Source organism: Equus caballus, chromosome 23 (genome assembly GCF_041296265.1).
Source record: "Equus caballus isolate H_3958 breed thoroughbred chromosome 23, TB-T2T, whole genome shotgun sequence".
NCBI lineage: Eukaryota > Metazoa > Chordata > Mammalia > Perissodactyla > Equidae > Equus > Equus caballus.
Window position 1 is genome coordinate 47,952,263 of NC_091706.1, and position 24,097 is coordinate 47,976,359.

A 24,097-nucleotide genomic window follows, 5' to 3' on the forward strand; every position below is an offset into this window, starting at 1 on the left:
CCCAGGAAAATTATAAGATGTTAAAAACCAAAAGAACAGAGGCTCAGAACTAGACATAAGTTTATTTTATTAATTTTCATACAACACTAGATACAGTACATTTAACATGCTGCTTTGTTGCAGAAATTAATCAGCACCAGTTTATGGTTTAAATTACACAGAACCATAGTGTTAATGAAAATATGTGCATATTCTTTTTGGCTGTATTAAAAATAAGAAAAAACAAAAACCTCAAAAATATCACTTGGTTCATTTTAACCACTCCTTAGAAGGAGTTGAAATTATTATTATATGTTTTTTAAGTTTATTTTTAGCAAATGTACGATGTATATTTGTTAAAGATCAAACATCGGAAGATTCTGAAAAGCTACACACTATTTAGCTGGGTTGACACCCTTGGATAAAATGGAACTTTTCCTGAAACAGTATCCAAGTCTGGGGAGAAGAGTTGGATGGCATTCACGTCCTTTTTTCTGCTCCTCTCCTTCTTAGCTACCATCAGTCCCCATCTCTTCCTGCTCAATTCTTCTCTCCTCTCTCCTCTCCTATAATCTCCCATTCTCATTCGACTCATTGCTCCATTTCCTTCCTTCCTGCTCTCACTAGAATCTGAAGGGTAACAGTGACCGTTCAAGTGGAGGGAAACACGACACATTTACTTCTTGACCCCCTGACTCAAAGCCCAATCATAAGAAAGAAATGAAGGGCATGGTAAACATTGTCCAGCATCCAAACTTGCCTGAATTTTTATTCGTATCTTCTTTCAATGACGTAGATTTTACCACCTGATGAATACTTTCATGATCAGGAATATTTTTAAATATTCTTCTAGTATTTCTACTTGCTATAAAAATCAAAATATTCTCTTTTTGGGCTACCATTTGCAATTACATTTAAATACTATTGTCATTGCAGAAATCTATAATAAAACCTACCATGCTGACCAGGTTCTATATAGTTGCCATGGTTCTGGATTTCCAGCTTTAAATAGTTAATATAGTTCTAGAGTTCCAGTAGGGAAGAGTGACCCCCAAATTCCTCATTCCTTGAACTTATACTTTCCCTCCTAGGATGTAACCTCTTAGGTAAACATCTCTTCTCATCTGGCATCCCACCTTTCCACACTGCAGAGCCAGCGAATCAGAAGGGGTTGGAACTGCTATGGAGGATGGGTTTTACATCTTTTGATTGAACGTCAGAGACTGCTGTGTCATCCAGGAGACCTGCATATTGTACTGGTCCAGAGCTTACTTGTGATATCTAAGGTTGGGAGCCTCTTGACTCCACAGTGATGCTTAAATTTAAGTAGAAAGTAGAGTCTAAAGCTTACCCCAACCTCTCTTTGTAAATACTTTATTAATCAAAATCTTGATAAATGAGCAGAAATAAAACAAGCTTGTCATGTTTTTAAATTTCTTCAGTCTTTTTTAGTTTCACTCAAGGTATTATGATAATGAAACCTGCACCAAAGCTTTGGTCTACTTGGCAGCCCCATTCTGATTCTGAAATTACCCTGGTGCCCATATAGCAAGTTACATTTGGCACAACTATATTTTTCAGTGATTATGAAAAGAGGAAAATTATGAGTAACAATTTCAGAAATAAATTTCTAATTTCCTGTAACTAAACCTTGATTTCAGAAGGGAGTTCTTGTAAGCCTGCAAATATACTTCACTGCTGCAAAATGTTTCACTCAGCTGACATTACAAATGAATAAGTTACCTTTACATTAGAGAATCAAGTTAACATGGCATTTCTACAAATATTAAAAGATTTAAGGACTAAAAATTGTATCAAAATCCATTCTGAGAATACAAGCTTTCAAGGCTCTGTTTTCAGTGTTATTTTTTTTGTTCATCAGCATAGTTCATTGGGACACTTCTGAAGAAGCAGTATTTTTCTTCCATATGTTAACAATCATTCATATATACTCTTAATTCCAAATATCCTTGAGAAATGCTAGTTAGTACTATAAACACGAATGAGGAGAGAGGCTTATATTACTTCAAATTTCTCACTATTCTGTAAGGCCAGGGCAACCCAATCATGAGCTTTGCAAACATACGATGCTAACATTCTTTTGGGAAAAGAAGATCTGTCTCATGGGTAGTGATGGGTAGACCTCTGAAGGACAGGTAGCCCCTGAATTCTTACCTGAACTAGAGATTTACAGATGAGCTTCCATCTGCAAGATTCTTCCATCTAAAGCCTTCCTTTTTCACCACAGAGAATTCTCCTTTTTATCCAGAGCCTCTAATCTCAGGTTTCACATTTTAAAGGGCTGCAAAGGGACAAAGCAACCCTTCGCAGTCCAGCTTTGATTTAATGAACTGGTAGGGTTAGCTTCAGACTGAAGTCATAGAAGCACTTGCAATATAGATTTCAAAATGGACGCATTTGAGGTGTTGAGACAAAAAAAAAAAAAAAATCCAAGGACCATGAAATGGGTACTGACTGAGATTTGGAGTGGGGTCGGTGTGGGCATCTTCTGGAATCGGCAAATCTTGTATCTTATAATATTTGAGGCATTTATATTGAAAGGCATTGAGGTGCAAGAATTGTATCACTTTCTCTAAGAAACGCTTGTTTATCCAACTTCCTGGAACTATTCATCTGTGCTCCTTTTTCACTAGATAGAATCACTCATACACTATGATAAAAAACTGTACCAAGTCAATCATGACTCCTTGTTTTCTGTTAAGCAATATGCACAAATCCTGTAAATAAATAGGTGCGATATCTCAAGCGGACACCTGTAAGGCTAGTGACATTTAGGGTTTCCTGGAGCATACATAATTGTGACGCTTGCCTTTCCTACAGTTCTTTGTCTGCCATTTCCCTTGTCTTTGAACCAAAACACAGTTCTTTCCAGACTTTGAATGTTGAGGGGGCCCTCTCCTCCAGTTGGTGAAGGTGACAGTTTCGCCACCGATCCACTCCCAGTGGCCAGCACGCGCTCTGTCATTCAAACCTAACGTGAACCAAAACAATATGTCAAAAGATTTTATTACATTTATACTTGGACATCATATCAGTCTATTGTTCTAAGCTCAATAACCACATGCAAACATGGGCCTAGGTTCTGAAACACAGACTAGGAACTGGAAATCCTGTAAGACACACTTAAGAACATAAGGCTTTGGGTCAGGCAGATCCGAATCCAAACCCTAGCTCTACCACTCGCTAGCTGAGCATTTTGGGGCAGGCTTCTTAAGCATCCTGAGTTTTAGTTTCCTCATTTAAGAAATGGGCATAAAAATAGTATATCTAGGGCTGTTATGAGGATTAAATAAAATAATCCATATAAAGCTTATACATATCTAAGTGTTTAAAACAGCAGCTTTATTGTTCCTATTACCCTCCAGGCAGAAGTATCCCAGGGAGACAGATACACTCTTTTCTATTCTTCTTCATTATTTAAATGTCTTGCTTTTCATATTTGAAAGTAACTTACTATGTATTATTTTTAGTCTGGAGCTTAAGATTTTTTTCAGTCTACTACAATCCCAATAAAAAGCAGCTTTTCGACTTGCCTCTCTACTCCCACTGGGAATTTTTGCAACTTATACTTAAATGTTATAAAGCTCTTGTAATTTTTCTTAAAGAAATATTCCTCCTCCTACCTCTCTTTCATAATAGAAATGAGAATAAAGTGAGAAAAGAATCCCTTGCATGATCTGACATCTCCCAAACCAGATTTGACTGTGAAAACAGTCTTAGTTTCATAGCATACTACCTTCTCCCAACTGATTCTCAGTCAATGTTTTTAGGTAGAATGAAATGAAATACTTTTGGTTAAAAATAACCTATCTTCTTCTGGACAGTTTCATGAACTATTGATCACGTGATGCTGTGCCGTGAGATAGAGCCTTGTGGGGATACAGCCTTGAGATCAGTCATTGCGGGTGCAGGGAACACATCCTCTAGCCTCAACTTAATACTCTAGAAATCTCCGAATTCAGAGACTGACTATCACAGAGCTTTGAGAAGCCAAAAGTGGGTTTATTAGAGTTCCCTCAAATACAATACCTTTAAGGAGAGATGGTGAGAACATTAACTTTGATGGGCCCTGAGAAGTCTATTTCTAAAGTGGCTTCAAAATATTTGTATTATTAAAATTGTAGAAAACATCAAAGCTTCAGAGAATAAGCAACAAAATTACAATCACCTATTCTTCTCATGTGGAGGCAAAATATTTCTAATTCTTTGGCATATTTCTTTTGATATATATGTACATGTATATGTATGGATTATATATGTATAAATCACATGTAAACAAACTTATTTTTTATTCTAAATTATTTCATGCTTCATATAGCTGTGGATTCTGCTTTTTTACTTAGCACCTTGCCACTAATGCCAGAACATTGCATATTTTATATATAATATGCAGCCAACATGTATTTATTGAATGAATCAATAAACATGAGGCATTTTGCCATGCCTTTAATATTTAATGCCTTACAAAGCATTAAATATAAAATATCCCTTCATATGGCTATACTATAATTTATTTGACCATCCCCTATTTATAGCTATTTCTAATTTTTTACTGTTAGAAATATCATTTGTTGAGCTCTCTTACTTATAAATCTGACCACATCTCTTATTATTTCTTTGAGGTAGACGTCTCAAAATGAAAGTATTGTGTCAAAAGGTTTAAGATGAGTTTTAAAACATGGACAGTCTACCATCTAACCATTGCTTGTAACCGTAAGTCACAATCATTTGGCCCATGGGAGGTTGACGCCGCCTTCACGTTGCTGCCTCTCTCCTCAGGGCAGCACAGATACTCGCCTATCCAAAAGGACTTTCTTCCACTGATGCTCCAGAGCCATCGCATGTGCTGCCTGGAGAGTACAGTTACAAGGCTGCCCAGGTGACTACATACAAACAAACAGACATGAGAGCATCAGTGACAAGGAGTTTAACATTTCTGCTGATAAGAAATACATAACGGAAATAAAAATCAGTTTAAACTAGATATGTAGAAAGAACTTTCCAAGATTTTAATACTCTAGTTTTTTACTTTAATGAGCATCTTCAGGGTTTGGGTAGGAGACAGCAAAGAAATTGAGATTTTATTATAATATGTCAGCTTTTTTTCTTTCTTTCTTTCTTTCTTTCTTTTTTTTTTTGCTGAGGAAGATTAGCTCTGAGCTAACATCTGTTGCCAATCTTCCTCATTTTTTCTTGAGGAAGATTAGTCCTGAGCTAACATCTATGCCAATCTCCCTCTACTTTATATGTGAGTTGCCACCACAGCATGGCTGACAACTGGTATAGGTCCACGTCTGGGATCCAAACCCACAAACCTGGGCCACTGAAGCAGAACGTGCTGAATTTAACCACTATGCCATGGGGCCAGCCCCTATAGTATCTGGGCTTTAAAGCACAAATTCAATAGGTTTTAAACATCTTTGGAAAGTCAGCAACTGCCTACTTATAGAGATCAATTACTTAATGCCAAAATGTTACTCTTCTCACAGGAAGTTTATTTCTAAACAGGATAAATTTGGCAATTATCCAGTTAATTCGATCAGTAAGATAACCCAAACTATTCATTTTGGTGTGTTTTGTCAAATACCCCAATAATTGTGACCCTTTCACCATACTCAGTGAAAAGAGCACGACATCACTGTCAAAACTTCATATGTTGTGTAGAAGTCAAAACACCTGTTCTTACAAACATATATAAATATTTTTCCCTAAAATAGAATTCTTTATGAATTATTTTTACAGCTAGCTGAATTATTCCTATAAGCAATATTTGATGGTGTCTAACTCTGAGTAATGCTCATTAAAAGCTCTTTTAAAATGCTTTAAGGAGCCTGCCTGGTGGCATAGTGGTTAAGTTCATGTGCTCCACTTCAGCAACCAGGGGTTTGCAGGTTCAGATCCTGGGCACAGACCTACACACTGTTCATCAAGCCACACTGTGGCAGCATCCCACACATAAAATAGAGGAAGATTGCCACAGATGTTAGCTCAGGGCCAAGCTTCCTCACAAAAAAAAGTTTTAAAAAGCCAATAGGCAATTCTTTTTTTCTTTTCTTCTTTTTGAATACAGAAACTTTCAAACAAAAAACAAATAAATTCACGATGATCTTCGTGCCTGGTTAATATCCATTGACATTAAAAAAGTAGGAAACAAAATTAATAATATTTGCATAAATTTAGACAACTGTTGAATTGATTTTTATTCATTTTGCCTGTGTCTTTCCAAACTTCAGATCCATTTCTCTGCTTTTCCAGATTACAGAGTGAACATAATTTATCCATTTCTTAATGATTTTTCCCCACTAATACAGTACTTGACTGTTCTTTAATGCAGTGGTGAGTCCAGACCTTCTGAGATATGAAAGCCCCTTTACCTCTTCTCTGAATGGCCTCAGGCTGCTGCATTTGGGTTTTGTGACTTGGCTCTGACCTCATTATTTACTGTCAACTCCTGTCTGACAGTTACAGCAGATATGATAGCTCATCTTCTCCCCGCCCCCCATCCAATATGGTGACTGTAATGTGCTGAGGGTTTAGAACGCAGAATATCAAATGTGTGTTAAATGTAGGCTGAGGGAGGGCTTGAGGGGCTGCCCCAGTAAATATGGCGCATGGACAGAGTGGGGGAGACCTGCGTTCCACTTCCTCTTCTGCCCCAAATTCCCCTACAGATGCAACTTGGCAGCCTCAACTCCATCATCAGGAAGTAACAGGTTTACTCAAGGATATTTAACATCAACTCCTGCTTTAAGATTCTTGAAACTACCTTTAAAACAGACTTTGTAAAATCCATTTTAGCTAGTCAAGTACAAGTTCGATTTCCTTTTTGACTCTCCGAGAAGTGAAAAATTCCAAAAACGCAAGATGGGAAAATAGCTGTGTTTAGAATAAGTAAAATGTTAGACCATAGTTATTTATAGAAGAACTATTCAGGCATTTGTAGGCAGTTGATTATTTTATAAAAATATCATCCCTTTTCTTTTATGCCCATATACATATAAAATACAGTAGATGTAATTATTTTTACATCTATATAGATATAAATAGATATAGATATAAAAATAAAATATAGAGACATACGCACACAAGTAGGAATCTTTCGACAGTTCTGAAATTTGAAGGCATTCAAAGCATAGTATTAAAAACAGAGACCTTAATTTATCTAGTTACAGAAATAAACATCTACTTCTTTGAAATTTTTTGATTAAGTATAGATCCATTTCAGAGTAACTCTTTAAGGATAGGCCAGCAGGGGTCCCAGACACTCCTGTGGGACGACAGAATGGTTTCATAGATAATGATCTATAATAATAGAATTACCAAATGTACAATGACTGCCTAAGGAAATGAGCAGATGAGATTACAATATGCAAATTCAAGAAATACCTAATCTAGGAGTCTGGCTCCTCTAGGTTAGAAAAATAATAAAACACCAATGGAGAGGAAAAGAGATTGGAGATAAAGATTGAGTTGAGTTAGCAATCTGATTAGGGACAAGGGATAAAGTAAAATTTGCTGTTCTTCCTGAAACGTGGGTGCTGCGAAGGATCCTCTGTCAAGGATCTTGAGGAAGCAAGGGAGCCCGAGGAAATATAGCTCAGAATCTAATAATGGTTCCTGAGACCAAATCAAAAACATACTAGATGCATATTAATTCTAATTATAGAATCTAAACCCATCTCCTAAATACTTCATGAGAAGGTAAATATCCAGGTTATAAAATGTTGCAACTATGAATTGAATATCACAGAAGCAATCACTAATCCCCAGAGGAATATCCATTTTTCAAACAAAGGGGTTGGAGAAGAAAAGGACAAAATGAACCCAAAATCTAATGGGTGAAGAAGCAGAGAGGCCCATAAGATGAATGAAAACATGTTGAATGGGGGGAGAGGGCTTGGAGTTCAGAGAAAAATTATGCTGAAGAGGTGACCTTGCCACCTCAAAATGTTCCTCTTAGACTGACTGAACCAAAAGAATATGGAAATCTTTTATTTTTCTTTTAGTTTACTTTTAATCTCTGCTAGACATTTTCTGAAATGCCTGGAACTAATATTAACTGTTCTTGGGGTAGTGATTCTTGTCCTTTCGAAATAAAATGCATATTGAAGTATCACACAGACACAATCAGATCAAATATTCATACCCATTCTTTCAATTAAAATTTTAAAATTATAAGCTATTTATGATATTTTAAAAATCTCACACTATATATTTATTTTTTACCTCTCTTACACACCTTGGAATACCATCAGAAATAGATGTTTTAATTTCTGGACCAATGTGGTGATTAGATAATGTGTAATTTGAAAGAATTTATATTACTGATACATAATTAGTCACCTTCTAAAATATGATGGAAAAATTCCAATTGTCCCTAAGCACTATTTCTTGTTTTTACACCTAAAAAGAAGTCACAGTTCTACAGCTTAAAACAATTCCCCGAGACCAGAGTTTATCACAATAAGTTCAAAATAATATGAACAAATTAGTTCTGAACCTGCTTATAATATCATGTCTGATCTGTTAGGTAAGACCACTAATCTCCTTGAATTAATAGAGGAGATGGAAAATTTTGTCATTATTATAACAGATTTTTTTTTTAACTTTTTTTTTTTATAGATTTTATTTTTTTCCTTTTTCTTCCCAAAGCCCCCCAGTACGTAGTTGTGTATTCTTCGTTGTGGGTCCTTCTAGTTGTGGCATGTGGGACGCTGCCTCAGTGTGGTTTGATAAGCAGTGCCATGTCCGTGCCCAGGATTCGAACCAACGAAACACTGGGCTGCCTGCAGCGGAGCACGTGAACTTAACCACTCAGCCAGAGGGCCAGCCCCTATTATAACAGATTTTATGATAGTTTATTCCAGAACAAAATATCTTTCTACTTATACTATTTCTAAACACCATTTATGTTCTTATATACCCAATCAACAAACATTGCTTGCAATGCATATTATTACATTTAGGTCCAGAGAACGCTTTAATTGGACCTATAGTAAGACATCAACTCAATGAAAGCTAAATTCTGCAATTTAAATTCAGCAACTTTCTTGAAAGGGATTTGTGGGAAGGGGAGGTGGGAAGGAATTATCGGGATTGTATGACAACCTTACTCAAGTAAAATGCAAGGTTTAAGGACTTGCCATAAAGGACTTGCTCCATCTGGACAGCTACGGTGTCTATTTCTTTGAAGCTCATCGATGAATGAGGAATAATTTAGTTATTGGGTTGTGCGGCTAATACTGGGGGATAATAATCAAATTGTGGTCTGGTCTAGACGTTTCCAGTACAATAGGCACCCAATAAATATTTGGTGAATGAATGAATCTATAAACTTAGAACTTGATTGCACCTTAGGTTGGCCCTAGAAGATTAGTTTGATTCCATCCAAAGGAAACTTAAAATCCATAATTTAATCAAAATCTTAAGCTGGCTTTGCCGTGAAAGACAAAAAATTAACACAATTTTGAAAACCTATTTTTGGTTAGCCCAACACAAAGTTAAAGTAGATGTGCTTGTCAATGCACGGGAGTTGAGACATCCTCTGTACTTCTGGAGTTATTCTGGATAATATAATGGAAAATTAAGTCCTGTCTCTTCTGTTTACTTACTTGTACAACTATGAGAAAGTTATTTTGCTTCCCCAGAATTCTTTATCTGTAAAATGTAGATAATAGTATCTGCTTCCCTCACAGAAGTGATGAGAGGATCAAATAAGCTAATATCTGTGAAAGAACTCTGTAAATTATAAAGTCCAATATAAAAGTAAGGCATTATTGGGGGCTGGCCCCGTGGCTGAGTGGTTAAGTTCGCGCGCTCCGCTGCAGGCGGCCCAGTGTGTCGTTGGTTCGAATCCTGGGTGCGGACATGACACTGCTCCACGAATCCTGGGTGCGGACATGACACTGCTCCGCAAACCACGCTGAGGCAGCGTCCCACATGCCACAACTAGAAGGACCCACAAAGAAGAATATACAACTATGTACTGGGGGACTTTGGGGAGAAAAAGGAAAAAATAAAATCTTAAAAAAAAAAAAGTAAGGCATTATTGACAAGGAGGCTTTAGAAGCAGGTCAGGCTGGTGTGAAACGGAAATGGTGTGAAGGTGACTCAAATCAAGTTGCAGATGAAATCTTAGGTCAAATGCATGAGGAATTAACTAGACTTTTAGATTAATTTGGGCCTTAAGTTTACTATGCAGGTGAGTGAATTGTGCGATATTAACAGATACATGAAAAATCCCTTTATAACTAGTCTTACTACTCTTTGTACTCACCATTAAAACTCAGCTGCCATTAGATGGATCAATAAAGTAAACTAAAAAAAGATGTTCAGGGACTGATGCAGGATTGTCAATATGAAGACATCAATAATACTACTATAAGTTGCCATTATTTCACAAGAAATGACTTTTGACACCAAAAAGCTAGAAGACCACAATCTCAGAATAAAGAACAGTCCTTCTAAGAAAAGACAGTTGGTGACCCTACACCAACATTGATAAATGGATGGAAAGATATCGCTCAATACACGTTGTCCTTGTTTATCTCATAACATTAAGAACCAAGTAAAGCTTCTCTAGAGGCCAGCAAAGGTACTTGCACTGTCATTTGAGAACCACTGGAAGATAAACAATACGGCTGCTTTCAAAACTTGAGGTTTGGGGTTTCCATTACTTTGTTCATCTATATTTCACCAATGAATCCCAGCAACAATTTGATCTTGATAACCTTGGCTATCACGATGACACTTCTTCATTTGCCCTCGTTTTTGTCAGTAGAGAAACCCTACCTTTCCTTTGTAGCATGTTGCAATCTTCTCCTGTAGTTCAGAGAGCTTTTGATTCCACATCGAAGCTCTTTCCTCAAGGAGGAAAAAAGACCTATACCGCTATTCCTACATGAACTTTCAATGCATTAAGACAAATTTTAAATAAAAGTAGGACATCTGGTTATTTTGAAGGAAGAATGTCTTAGTTTTCTTTAACATACAGCATTATTGGAAGATACATATTCAAACAATGCTTATTTATAAGATTTAAAAAAATATTTTAAGTTATCTTATACCGTCAAGTCATCGACAAAAACCTGAAAGGCACTAACTTCCATGGTACCTTCACTTACACTTGAAACATGAAATACATCAGTGAAGAAAAGGGTAGTTGATTTGAGAAGTTCTTAAATAGACTTTTAAAAGATTTTATTAGCTTTTTAAAAATTCTAGGTATAATTTACATATGATAAAATGCACAATTTTTGAGATATTCAATCTGATGAATTTTGACAATCGTATATATCCATGTAACAACCACCCAGAACAAGACAGAGAACATTCTATCACTCTAGAACCTTGCTTTGTACTATTTTCCAGTCACCCCTCAATCCCTGTCAGAGACAACTGTTTTTTATTTCTAACACCAACTAATAGATTAGTTTTTCCTATTCATATAAATAAAATCATACAGTATAAATCCTTTCGTATTGGGTTGCTTTCTCTCCACATAACGTTTATGAGATTTATCCACGTTGTTGAAGGTTTCAGTAGTTCACTCAATTTGGTTGTTTGTAAAATAATTTATCAAAAAAAGAAAATTTATTCCCTTGTTGATGGAGAAGCTATAAAGAACTCATATTAATCAATAACAAAATGACAAACGACCCATACTATTATTACTATGAAATTCTTGTGACTGTCTTTTTTTAACATGTATTTTTATTTCTGTTGGGTAAATACCTGGGAGTAGGATTGCTAGGTCACTGGGTAGATGCCTGGAACTTTATAGGAAACGCCAGACAGTTCTACAATGTGGTTGTACCCTTTCACACCTCACCAGCAATACACGAGAATTCCACTTGCTCCACAACCTGTGGTATTGTCAGTCTTTGTGATTTCAACTCTTCCGGTGGATATGAAGCAGTATTTCATTGTGGTTTTAATTTGCATTTCCCTGATGTCTACCGATGGTGAGCACCCTTTCATACACTCATTGGCCAATTGTATATCTTGTCTTGTGAAGTCTCCAAGTCATTTGCTATTTTGTTAATCAGGTTGTCTTTTTGCTATTGATTTGTCAGAGTCATTTGTATTTTCTGGGTTTGAGACCTTTATCAGATATATGATTTGAGGTTAGCTTTTCCCAAATGTGATTTGCCCCTTCATTTTCTTAATAGTGTTGTTAGATGAGCATAACTTTTTAAATTTGATGAACTGCAAGATCTGACTGATATTCACCAGGGACTTCTCTAGTCTCAATTTCCAGCCATGGGGCATATTAGTCTAATTGCATTGTTTTGGATAACATCCAGGTAAGCACAAAGGAGGATCAGGGATAGTTACATGAGCATTTTTAAAGTCCTTCTGGACTAGATAAATGTTGTTGTCATTATTTGACCACAAGTCATCCTTCATTGAGTGTTCCATTACTCAATGACCCTTTTCCAACTTGTCTAGTTTCATAACCATCCATGTCTACTACATTGCCATAGGTCTGATGCTACAAGACCTTTCACTGCTATATATTGTCAAATCAATGGGCAGGAATTCCTATTTAATAATAAAAAATTGATAGAACCTGTAATGCTGCTGACTCAAAAAAGCTCCTTCTGACTTTCTCCAAAAAGATTGAGATAGAGAAGCCAAAAAACAGAATTGTGCCAATGGTACAGTTTTAACACAAAAGAGCTAAGTCAAAATACATTATCAAGGTCAGTCCCAAATCCATTCTGAACTACAAAACTCCCCCTGGGCTCATAAAACAAAGACAGGTGGCTATTAGACACTCAGCGCTTGAATGAATGAAGCAACTCTACAATTCCATGGGAAAATGGAGAAACAGCAGAAAAGAAAACGTCAACCAAATGGGAAATGAGGTTTCTTACTGTTCCCTGCAAGCTCGGGCAGCTGTGGTCCAGGTGCCTTTCGGCTCTGTGATCAAGGAGTGGCAGTAGCCCGAGTGATGGTGCCACCCAGCTGGGCAGGATTTGGCTTCCACCTCCTGAAAAATAGTTGTCTGTGTTCACATCATAATGGTCTTTACAATCTAGAGCCTGTCCTCAGCATAAAGAGTCCTATGAGTCCCCTAACATGAATGGTTTTGTCACCACAAAGGAGGTCAGCCCTAGTCCCAATTCTCCATCTTGAGAAGTGCAATGACTTCTTCCAGAAAACACTACTACAGTTGGCAATGTTTCAATTTTACACCTTTGACATTACGATAATTAAACAAAATAAGTAAACATCTTCTTAAATTGTATTGCTATAACTAATGTATTTTGAGATTTTTAAAACAGCGCATGGGCCATTTTTTCGTCTTTACCTTCAAAGTGTAACAAGGGCAGGCAGATGTAGCACAACTTGCCAGATCATTCCTTCCCTACTAGCTTATCACAGGGCACACAGCAAGTAAAGGTACTTGGCTGCTGAGCCTGGGTCCCACCTTAGTTTGGGAGCTCCATGCTTTCCAGGCAACCCCATCGCACTTGTACAGCTTTTGGAGGCTTTCTTCAAAGTGGAAGAGTCCCTCTAATTCCAGTGTGCAGTTCTTTGGAAATGAGGGCAACTGGTCCTATGGGAAGAAAAGGCAATTTAGATTTGACTTAACGTAAGTTGATCACACACCTCCTTCAGGTCTTCATTTGTTGGGTAGCACATGTGTTGAGTAAACTATCCCCAAGCTACAAGGCTGTTTGTGGCCCAGCAAACAGCTTGTTGCAAGGTGAATGGGAAGTAAAAAGATTTTCATACCTGTCTGGGGAAGTGTGAGTCAGTTGTGGATTCCACCTTATCTGCTTGAGGTAGTTCTGCCACTTTGACTGTCTTTTGTGGCTGACTAATAATGGAAACTTTGGCCTTCCTCCTGTGAGTTGGGGAACTGTCGTCCTCCAGTTTCAGCGACACTATTCCATGATACTTTAGGAAATCAACAAACAACAGTAAAGAAAAAACAAACACCAAGATAGCAAACAAAAATATTTGTTGTAAAAATGAGCAATTCAAAAATTGAATCGAAGCAAAAAGATATAAAGGTTTTTTTCCTGGTCACCCAAGCCTCTAAAACAAATTTCATAACAAGCTTTTAAGAGAAATACATAAATACAAAAGATAAAAAATAGTTTCACTAAATATTTTGCATCCATAAATACAAGAAATTTAGCCATGCTTTCAGACCATGCTTACATGATAGATGATGTCTGTTCCATTTCTATAAACAGAGGATGGATGGACCTGAAATCAACAGAGAACAAAATTGGAACAAAATTGCATTGAATAATAATTAGCAATAGATTAAAACCCTTCCAGTAAGATCTTGTTAATGTCTGAAAAATTTTTAAACATTTGTTTCTTAAGATTTTCCATGTCAAAAATCACTGGAATTTTAAAAACCACTAGACCTAATCAAAACTTATTAATGTTGGTTCATACCTTCATAGTCCCAGTTAGAGAGAAAACACATCCTTATTTTGTTGGTACATTTATAGGACACAGAGGTCCAAGAAAACATACACATACACACACCCCCATGAGCAAGTGCCTGGTTGGAATGGCGTGCTAATAAGGTCAATGCCATGGTTTCTACACCCAAGTAGATCACTTAATTTCATTCTATGCCAAGGTCACTGGTCATTCCCTATCTGTCTTGATCACAAAAGGAACCAGAGCAGAAATCATCTGGATGAGTCACTATATCTAACATCTCAGTTAATACAATTACTGAGGTGGGGCAGCATTATGATATTTCTATACAAAAGGCATTGCATGATTCTGCAAGGAACCATGGCCCTCACTATGAGAATCAAAACAGCTTCTTCAATGTTCCAGAATACTTACTAGTGCCTTTAATTCTTTTAATATGTACTCCTTCCACACACCAAATGCCTGAAAGTCCCCATCCTTACTGTTTTGCCATTCCCGCGGGTCCTAAGCTTCATTCTGGGAGGATTCGTGGAATCAAAGCCCTGCAGGGTGTCTCCCCTGGTGACTGCTAGCTGCTTGGAAGATGGCAGGCGTCTTCTTTCCAGATGAGAGGAACCAGAATTGGTGAGTGAGGAAGACTCTGGGGACAGCGGGCGCCAACTGCCCTTCTCCCACGCGCTGTGTTTGTTTGGGTTGAAGGAATATGAAGGATGACATCGTCCTAGAGGCGTGCAAGATGGCAGGTCAGTTCATTTCATACAAACAGATAAGTGATCACATCGACACAGCCCCTGGAGCAGCTTGTCACTAAACTTAGATGGATGGTCTTCCCACCAGATGTTGCCTTTTTACCATTTGCCAGGAACTCCTTTACTCTTCATCAGTTTCCATCCAGGAAAGCTGTGCCCTTCTGCACATCTACAGGGTGATTATAAAGTCATGAAATTGATTTCACAAGCCACCAGTGAAAATCATGGCCATGATTTTATAATCATACCGTCTACGTGGGAAACAGCCTCACTTCCCTTCATGTTGTAGTGCTCCTCAATATATCAGGTTTATTCACTAATCTAGCATCATTCTACAGACACTTCAGAGAGTTCATCCGTTCATCCTTTCCCCAATCTCAGAGAGGTAGAAACTGGAATTGTTTGAAGATGTCAGTGAAATCAAGTAACAGTTATAAAAATTAGCCTTCAACTGTTACAGAACAAAGATCCAGTCAATCTTAATGGACCTACTTCTATTGGAAACATCGCCAATTAGTATGGAAAAAAATCTAAACCCAGAACCCTTGTCTGGATATTGTCATACCTCATGTGTAAAGTGTGTCCTTCAAGTATTTTATGTACTTAATGTGACCAGAAGATTCTACTGAAAACGACATGAATTTGGTGAGGAAAGGTGGCAGAGGAGAGATATTGTGGAAATATAAAGGAAAGAGGATAGTGTTTATTTTTATTATAGGATGAGAAAGAGAAGAGGAGATAATAGATTTCAGGTAAGGAAAACACATGGACAAAAGGACATGACAGGTGTAAAATCAGGTGTATAAGCCTGAGCACAGTCACTGGACACTTGTCAAATGCTAAATAGACAACCAGAAGGCATTTGGCAGAAAAAAAATCAGAGCACCAAGGACTGTGGTCAATCTTTATTTTCTTTAGTTCACAGGTTGTTCTTGAGCATATCCTATCCAGGACCTATTTGGCTCTGCAATCCACGGTTATTCATTAATATTCTCCAGCTGCTCCTGAATCCCCGAGCCAGCTGCATCTTTCACATCTATTTTTCTCCAATTCCTTCCTCTTTTAAAAATGTCCTGGTCACACTACAGTGGGGGCTCAGATTTTAGGCATTAAGAGCTCTCTTTAACAGAGGAAGATAATTACAGCCCTACAAACTCTGGGGGAAAATAATTGTCGATAGATTCCCACCAACATTGTTTCCCCCTTGGTGAGAACAACAAACGGGCAGAGGAAAAAACTATGGCACTGACTTGTTGCTTTTCTCAAACGATAGTTCTTAGCAGGAGGAAAGCCACATGAAGCAGAAACCAGAATAAAGGGCCTACATCATGATGGAAGCAGCTTTCTTGACAAGAAATTAAGCATTTTGATTTGAAGGCGTTATCAAGCATGTTGGCTGTTGAAAGCAAGCAGCTACAGCGCCAGGACTGCTCCTGATTTCAAGATGAGGATCAAAAGAATACCTCCTTTTGAGTCCAAAATTTTCACTGCAGCTTTTGTCTTTGTGCCAAGAACTGCATTCACAGGGGAGTTCAGAATTACTTCAAAGACCTCATCATCTTCCTCTAATCCGTCATAGGTAATTGCTATATTCCACATCTTAGTTGACATTCCTACAAGAAGTAAACATTTTAATTACTCTTTAATTGCTATTTCAATCACCTAGGTGTCAGAGAAGTATATTAATTAACATGTCTAGAGCCAGACTGCAGTAGCCTGAGTGAGCTATTGTACTGCTACCAGCCCACTGACGTCGTGCTGTTCTCCCAAATAATATTAAAAGACCACATTTGCTCCTGGACAATGATGAATCCATATGAAGGCAAACACTGTAACAAAAAAAGTAAGCTGCATTTTGCAAGGAAGGGATGAACAAAAAAAATGGTTAGTACATGAGATCCAAGACTTAATTTTTTCCCAACCTGCCCCTTCACTTCTTAAGAATAAACAAGTACTGCAATCTTAAAATCTTAATAGTTTCAAAAATCTTAAGAGGTTGATGTAGACAGTTAAAACTGATTATTGGATGGTACTTCATGCTATTCATGGAACCCTTGAAATGATTGATTTCTAAAGACAGCTGCATCCTTCTGCTGCCCTGCTTCCTGAGATCCTTCTAGCCTGCAAATGCTTTTTCTGATGATGTAATACTCAGCAGTTTAATATCCTCCTAGACAGAATTTATGGGCTGGGGGTTCTAGAAGTAGATAGAGCCAATTTTTTTTCTCTTTCTGTCTGCCTCTGTTCGTGGAGTTACAATCAAGCTTGGTCCACAGTAATTTTGTGAACCTGAAACAGAACAGTTTTGATGTTACATATCCCCAGCCATCCTGTCGCCACTAAGATGGTAGGCAAAGCAACCCCAGAAACATAAAATATTCAAGCTGGAAGAAACTTCCGAGATTGTCTAATCCCGATCTGTTTCCATGATGTGGATTACAGGACATTTCCCTGAGTTTATTTAGAAGAGAAAGTGGTGGCAGGAAGAAAAGAAAGTACTGTTTAGTGGAGAAAGAATGCTCAAGTTGAAGGGGAAAAAAGATGATAAACATAATTTAACCTTCTAGGGCAAAGTTCTGAAAACTTTACTCCTTCTCATTTACTCATTGGCTATTTGAGTGCTTTTGTTCCCATAAACCCCTCTATAAAAGCAGTTAAGCTTGTTTTTTTCTAGCCTTCTCTTCTGAAAATCTGGATTCTTTTTCTCCTTGTGGATTCTTTGCTACAGATTTATGCCTCTCAATTTTGCCATCTATATGATGGCCTCCTTGAAAGGATGCTGCATATAGATTTCATGATCTAATCAAAGTCTCATTGATTCCCAACAGAATCCAGTGGAAACATGAAACTGTTCACTATCCTGCTCTTGGTTGCACTTAAAAAATTATTTGAAAAGTATTTGAAAAAATTAATTATTTGAAATAATCTTTTAAAAAACTAGGCTGACAGCTAATTTGTTAAGCTTTCACTATAAATTGAGTTCTCAAATCAATTACTTTCATAGTCCTTGCAAAAACAGAAGTTGAAGCATCTAATATAAAATACTATATAATTCCCATCTCATTGATGGATGAATCAATCCATTAACACTTATATTCTGTATCTATTATGTACTTCCCTTTGCTTTAGATGCTATGGAGAATACCAAACGTGTAACACAAGCAAGCCCTGATATAAAGGAATTTAAAACCTCTTTGAAGAGACAAGATGTCAGCACCAGAAAAGTCAATTATTCAAGGCCATGTATAATTAGTTGCCCAAAGATATAGAATAGATGGTAAATACTATATGTGGGCTCCAGAGTTGGAAGGGTTTGGAGGGAGGAAATGGGAAAACAACATGAGCAAAGGCCTGGAGATAGCGAAGCAGATGACTTGACCAAGGAAGGCTGAACAGATTAGCTCGCTGGAATAGAGGTCACCGACAGGAAGTGGTAAGGCTGCATTGGCAGTGTGCAGTCAGATGGCAGAAAGGCCTGGATACTAGGTGGCTGGATTCAGACTTTAAACCATAGGCAACAGGGAAGGCTCTTGAAAATGGATTTCTGAGAAAAATGGAACTGAACATGTGATGTGGGAAGATTGAGAGGCAAAGGCAGAGAGGCTAGAAGTTGGGAGACCACATAGGAAGCTGATATAATAAAAGTGGCAAGAAGAGATAAGAGGGTAGACAATGAAGAAAGCATATGAATACTCAGATTTTTAATATTCAGAGAACTCTTTTGACTTTCAAAGCCCATAACATTAAGCATTATTCAAATAAAAATCCAATACAGAAAAATATTTCCAAGTCCCAACCAATTGCTCCCTCATTTTAAGAATCATTTTTTAAAAATTATAGTACCCCTTCCTTCCTGCAAAAAAACCTTAAAGTTTTTGTCAGACCTTGTGGAGTAGAACCAGATGGTTAGAGAAAATCTATTCCAAGTTTCACTTAAATGCTTCTGATTTGTTTGCCTGCATTTCAGCTTTGTTTCTATGCCTACCAGGTGTGCACATATGACCAACTTTTTTAGGTTAATGAGATTGGAAGTAAGAACTCTTTTGGTTTCTCTTTTTCCTTCCTCTCCCACTTTCAAGGTGCAAAGTATTTGTTAAATCACTGAGATTATAAGCGATTTCAGAAGGTTGGAACTGCCCCCCTGTTCCCATTAAAAAAAGGTGCTGAAGAGGAGAGAGAAGGTGTCATTTTATGCAGACATACCCCACTTTACGGAGTAGGTTAATTCCTGGATATTTTCCTGCAAAGCTATTTTGCTATTGAAAGACATTTTCTCAATGTTTTTTAGTGAATGTCACATTAGAGATCTGTTCCTTTTGAAAACATTTTGACTCTTAGGAATGACGAAGCCTCAATTAAGAATGCAGCAAATCTTTCAAGAACACACATTTAAAGGAAACACATTTAAAGGAAAACAATCATTTTCTTAAGGATATTTACACTTCAACTCAAGATTAGTCACCGTAGCTGAATGCAAAGCAGTCAGGTTTAGTTTTTGGTTTGGTGCAAAGTCTACAAGACAAGCTTCCTTGAGTGGAGCTCACTAGACTGGAAAGCCTCTCAATTTCTCTCCAGCTTGCTCCCAAGAGTTCTCAAACCTTTTACTATCCCACTGTCTGTGATTTCTCACTCTCTGTTTCTTCACCAATCATGGAAGCTGCTATTTTTAAAGAAATGAACAGATTGCTTTGGGCAAAAGTGGAGGGTGTGGCAGGCGGACACCAAACCAAAAGAGGCGAGGAGTAACAATATGAGAGTAAATAAACATTTATAGGACCTGTGGGCTCGGGAACTTCAAAAGTTTCTAAAGTAAGACTTCAGCTTATGAAACCGTTTCTAGCTAACAAGTTCCAGAACAATGAATAGCCAAGTGTCGTTTCTTTTTAATTTAAGAGATATGTTTATTTTTTCTTAAAATGTCTAAATAATCTCTAAAATCATGACTATTTAGGGCCCCTAGAAGTCATTAGTATCTACTCAAAAGAGCATGTAAACTCTTCTAGACAAATGAGTGTTTATCTTATCCAGTGGAATCGCCAAGAGGCAGATTTCAGAGACGCCTCCAGTGTGATACATTCTAGCTCCTATCAATCCAAGCAGAGCACCTGGGGGGCTGCTCAAAATCTACTGAAAGCCAAAATCACTCCTCATCTTGTGACAATCAGACCTCAAATAATAAAGATGACATCTTACAAAGACTCTTGGCTCTCCCAAAGTGAAAGGTTGGAACTGCCTTAACACGAAGTACAAAAGGAGCATAATGCAAATGCATCAAATCCCTTCCTCTTGGGATTGACCAGACCACGCGGGCGAGGGGAGATATCAAATACACAACGGGAATCGTTCTCACAAAGTGTGGTCAGCCTGAGGAGCAAACTTATGCAAGTCAGAAATGTAAATGTCACAGGAAAGAGGCCAGCAACAATTTTTGGGTCGTTGAATGTCAAATGTAAGGCTCATCGTTCTAGATTGAACTGTGTTGCTCAAAAATCCATATGTTTAAGTCCCAACTCCCAGTACCTTAGAATGTGACCTTATTTGCAAATAAGGTCATTATGGATGTCATTAGTTTTAGTTAAGATGAAGTCATACTAGAGTAGAGTGGACATTAATCCATTATGATTGGTTCCTTATAAAAAGGGAAAATTTGGACACACACACACACACACACACACACAAGAAGAACACTATGTGCAGATGAAGGCAGAGATCAAGTGATACAGCAGAAGCCAAGGAACACCAGAGATTCCAGCAAACCACCGGAGCATGGAAGAGAGGCATGGAACAGATTCTCTCTCACAGCCCTCAGAAGGAATCAACCTTGCTGACAATTTGATCTTGAACTTCTAACCTCCAGAACTGTGAGAAAATCCATTTCTGTTTTTAAGCTACCCAGGTGATCCAGGTCCATCCCATCTGAGTCCCAGACCAGAGGGAAAGAGAGAGAACCATGTAGCGCAGTGAGAAAGAACCACTTGCCCCCATCTACAGAAGCCAGGGAAAGAAGGCGCTTTAGGTTCAACTCCCCAAAAGTGTCACCTGCAGGCCCCTTCTTCTTCTTCTCTGCTCAGAATACCACCTCCCCTGGGAAATCTTCTAGGATTTTCCTTAGCCAGAACAATGGCTCATCCTCTGAGTCCCAAAGCACTAGTAATTGTTTTCACGTCTGTATTTCTGACACAATAGACCATCCTTGAGGGCAGGCACTACACTTTGATGTTGACTTTTGCACCTAGAAATTTTTTCCCACAAATTTAAAACAAAATATGTGCTATCTAATTAAATCATAATTTCCCCTGGAATCTCCTCATATCAACTTATTCCAAGAGAGATCATTTAGAAATGCCCTTTAGGAATCCACGTGAATATAACATTCTGAAAATTCCCATAAAAATATAAGGCAATTAAATTATTTCAGCTTTGGGTCAGGCCCTTAAATAATTTTTTAAATGGCATTATTTTTTCTGGATTTCTTGGATGTTTGCTTTGGTATTTGTTATTTGTTATGATCTTTCTTCTCATTTTAAACAAATATTCACCGGTAATGAAACGCGAGGGGCAAAACCTCAAGTCCAAACAGATCTCTCTTGCAGTGGGGTGATATGGGTCCCCGGGGAGTTTCTAGGTGGCTGAAGTTGCGTGATATTCTGCCTTCTCCACAATCTCCAGACTTTCTCACAAAAACATGAAACGAACTGTAGACACAAAACGTACCTGGGTCAAACTGAATCAGTTTAGATGAAGTCAGGGTAAAATCTTTCCCAACTGTAGCTGACACTTGGTTGACCTTAGAGGGAAAAAAAATGTCTTTTTTTAATAAAATAAATATTCTATAATAGAGAAACATGTAGTCTAGTCTCATACTAGACTAAACTCATGCTCTTAAATCTGTTTTTAACATAAAGGTGTTTTTTTTTTTTATTATAGTAAACCATTTTAGATCCAGGCTATATGGGTCTTCCTTACAGATAATGTTTTTCTAGACTAATACCAATAAAAGTAAAAGTAAAGCTTTTTTTTTTGGCTTCTCCTTTATAAATGCTTCAGTTATTGGAGAAAGTAACATGAATTTTAAACAATATTTTTCTCTTTGTTATAAGTATCATTTATTTCATTGCCTTCCTTCTACCCCAACCTGGTTTTAAGATGGTGCCTGAGAGGAAAGGGAGGGGGAGGTGGGGGAGGAGTGGGAGGAGAAGCAAGGCAGGCTCTCCTGACAACCTGAGGGAAGATCTGTCAGGCAGCTGTGAGTTATCCTGAGAGCTCCACAGCACTGAAAACCTTTAGACGAGATGAACTAAAACAAGCCTGGTCCATTTTCCCGTGTGGATGAAACCTCCCTCTTCACAGAAATGAATGAGAGCTTTGTGGGGATGAGAGACCTGGTGAACAGCCCCACAAAGGCAATCCACACTCAGAACCAAGGACTTTAGGGGCTCCATCAAGTAAGTTGTAAAAAAAAGAAAAGAAAAGAAAAGAAAAGAAAAAATCCACTCTAAAGAGACTATTGACTGATCCCCAGTCCCCCACCCCCACGGCTAAAAGCCAGAGGTGATTTAAGGGCTCTGAAATCAAGGCCTTAACTTCCCCTAGAAGGAGCCTAAATATATGGTAAGAATAGTGTCCTTGGGTAGTCTGGGAAAGAGGTTCTTGAATGAGAACCCTGTGTAAGCACAGTAGGCAGTTGGTACCTAGCACATTTCTTTAAGAGATCTAAGATGGTCAGGAAAGTGGGTTAGTATATTTCTTCACTTTCATACAAAGGAAGTGTATTTCTAATCAAAGGCCCTAACGTCTGTGGATGGGTCTGCAGTGGAGACATTTTGCTGAAGAAGGGTATTAGCTCCCAAGATCCCAGTTGCTCTTTGTCTACAATGCCAAGGCTCCTCCTGAACAGCCTTTCATTGTGAAAAGGAAGCCCATTGTACACCTGTATCCACCATATGCTGTAAGGTACATTTCTCCGCATGGTTCTTGCATGTGCAATTACCTAGTATTTACCACCACTGAGTTTACAGAATCTTATGGGTTTACAGAAAAGGAATGGTCTGAGGCAAGGTGGTTGGAGAAATCAATCCGGCGAAGGTACGTGATTCAAACCAGGGCAAACCACAGAGGTAAAAGTACTCTCTTGTTCTTGCTCCCAGTCAAGCAGCCAATAAACTCTGGAATAAAGCAGCAAAGGGTACTGTGGGGAGCGTCGTCCCTGCAGGACTCAGGGCTGTTTGATGAAGGCCTGCACACTCAGCTGGCAGGTTCACAGTGTGCAGTCAGCTTAAGTAGAAAAAAGGTTCCATGTCACACCACGTATGTTCTTTCTCCCTGGCAAGGTGAATGGTAGTGTGGCCCAAAATTCCAGACTCAGGCATATGGTGCTTCCTATGGAGGAACAGATGATTACTGGAAAACCATCCAGGCAGATTCTTTCTTTTTCCATAAACAATCTGCCAGAAAATTATAGAGTGTATCAAGTTGTCTGATGTTTTAATAACAATAAAGCACCCACAGATCTGGGGAGAAGAGCCTATCCCTGCTCACTAGAAACATAAATACTGAGTCTGGAGATGTTGGAATTTAGGTGCACAAGGTTCTGAGGGTGATTTGAATTTATTATTGTAATTGAGACTTAACTGAGATGCTATTTTTCCAGAAGCTAACATCAGTGCCCTTTTCATTAGACTGAGGAGGAAAGTCTTTAAGGCTCGTTCGCCATCATTAGTATGTAAAAGCTTTCCATGCTCTTGTTCTCTTGAAGTGCTATTGTGATAGCAACGCCTAAGAAATTCCGTCAGTTCTGGAAGCCATAGGTTGTGCTCCATGGTCTATGTCAGTGGAAAGCAGTAGCAAGTTGACTAATCCAAAAGTGGTTACCGAATATTCCTTATATTTCGGGAAGCCTGTATTGATATACGCCCTCCTAATTTTGCATGACTTGG

The 24,097-nt window shown here is 38.0% G+C and overlaps 1 protein-coding gene across 11 annotated transcripts in view; it reads right to left on the reverse strand.

Annotated features, from left to right (window-relative positions):
* Positions 1-50: 50 nt before the first annotated feature.
* Positions 51-24,097, reverse strand: part of FREM1 (FRAS1 related extracellular matrix 1) — a 145,451-nt gene continuing 121,404 nt past the window's right edge. For 7 of the 11 annotated variants that reach the window (XR_011431765.1, XM_070249083.1, XM_014735482.3 and 4 more), the window contains 9 exons: positions 21,876-21,948; positions 16,625-16,774; positions 14,895-15,133; positions 14,176-14,223; positions 13,744-13,908; positions 13,436-13,564; positions 12,879-12,994; positions 4,798-4,883; positions 51-2,971 (listed from right to left, as the gene is read on the reverse strand). Coding sequence is in view for 7 of the 11 variants with exons in the window: in XM_070249083.1 (XP_070105184.1) it covers positions 2,772-2,971; positions 4,798-4,883; positions 12,879-12,994; positions 13,436-13,564; positions 13,744-13,908; positions 14,176-14,223; positions 14,895-15,133; positions 16,625-16,774; positions 21,876-21,948 (1,206 nt within the window). In the remaining 4 variants the exon portion in view is untranslated. Of the gene's footprint in view, positions 2,972-4,797; positions 4,884-12,878; positions 12,995-13,435; positions 13,565-13,743; positions 13,909-14,175; positions 14,224-14,894; positions 15,134-16,624; positions 16,775-21,875; positions 21,949-23,288; positions 23,541-24,097 lie in introns of those variants that run through there. The other 4 variants (XR_011431764.1, XR_011431769.1, XR_011431766.1 and 1 more) reach the window with 4 other exon arrangements.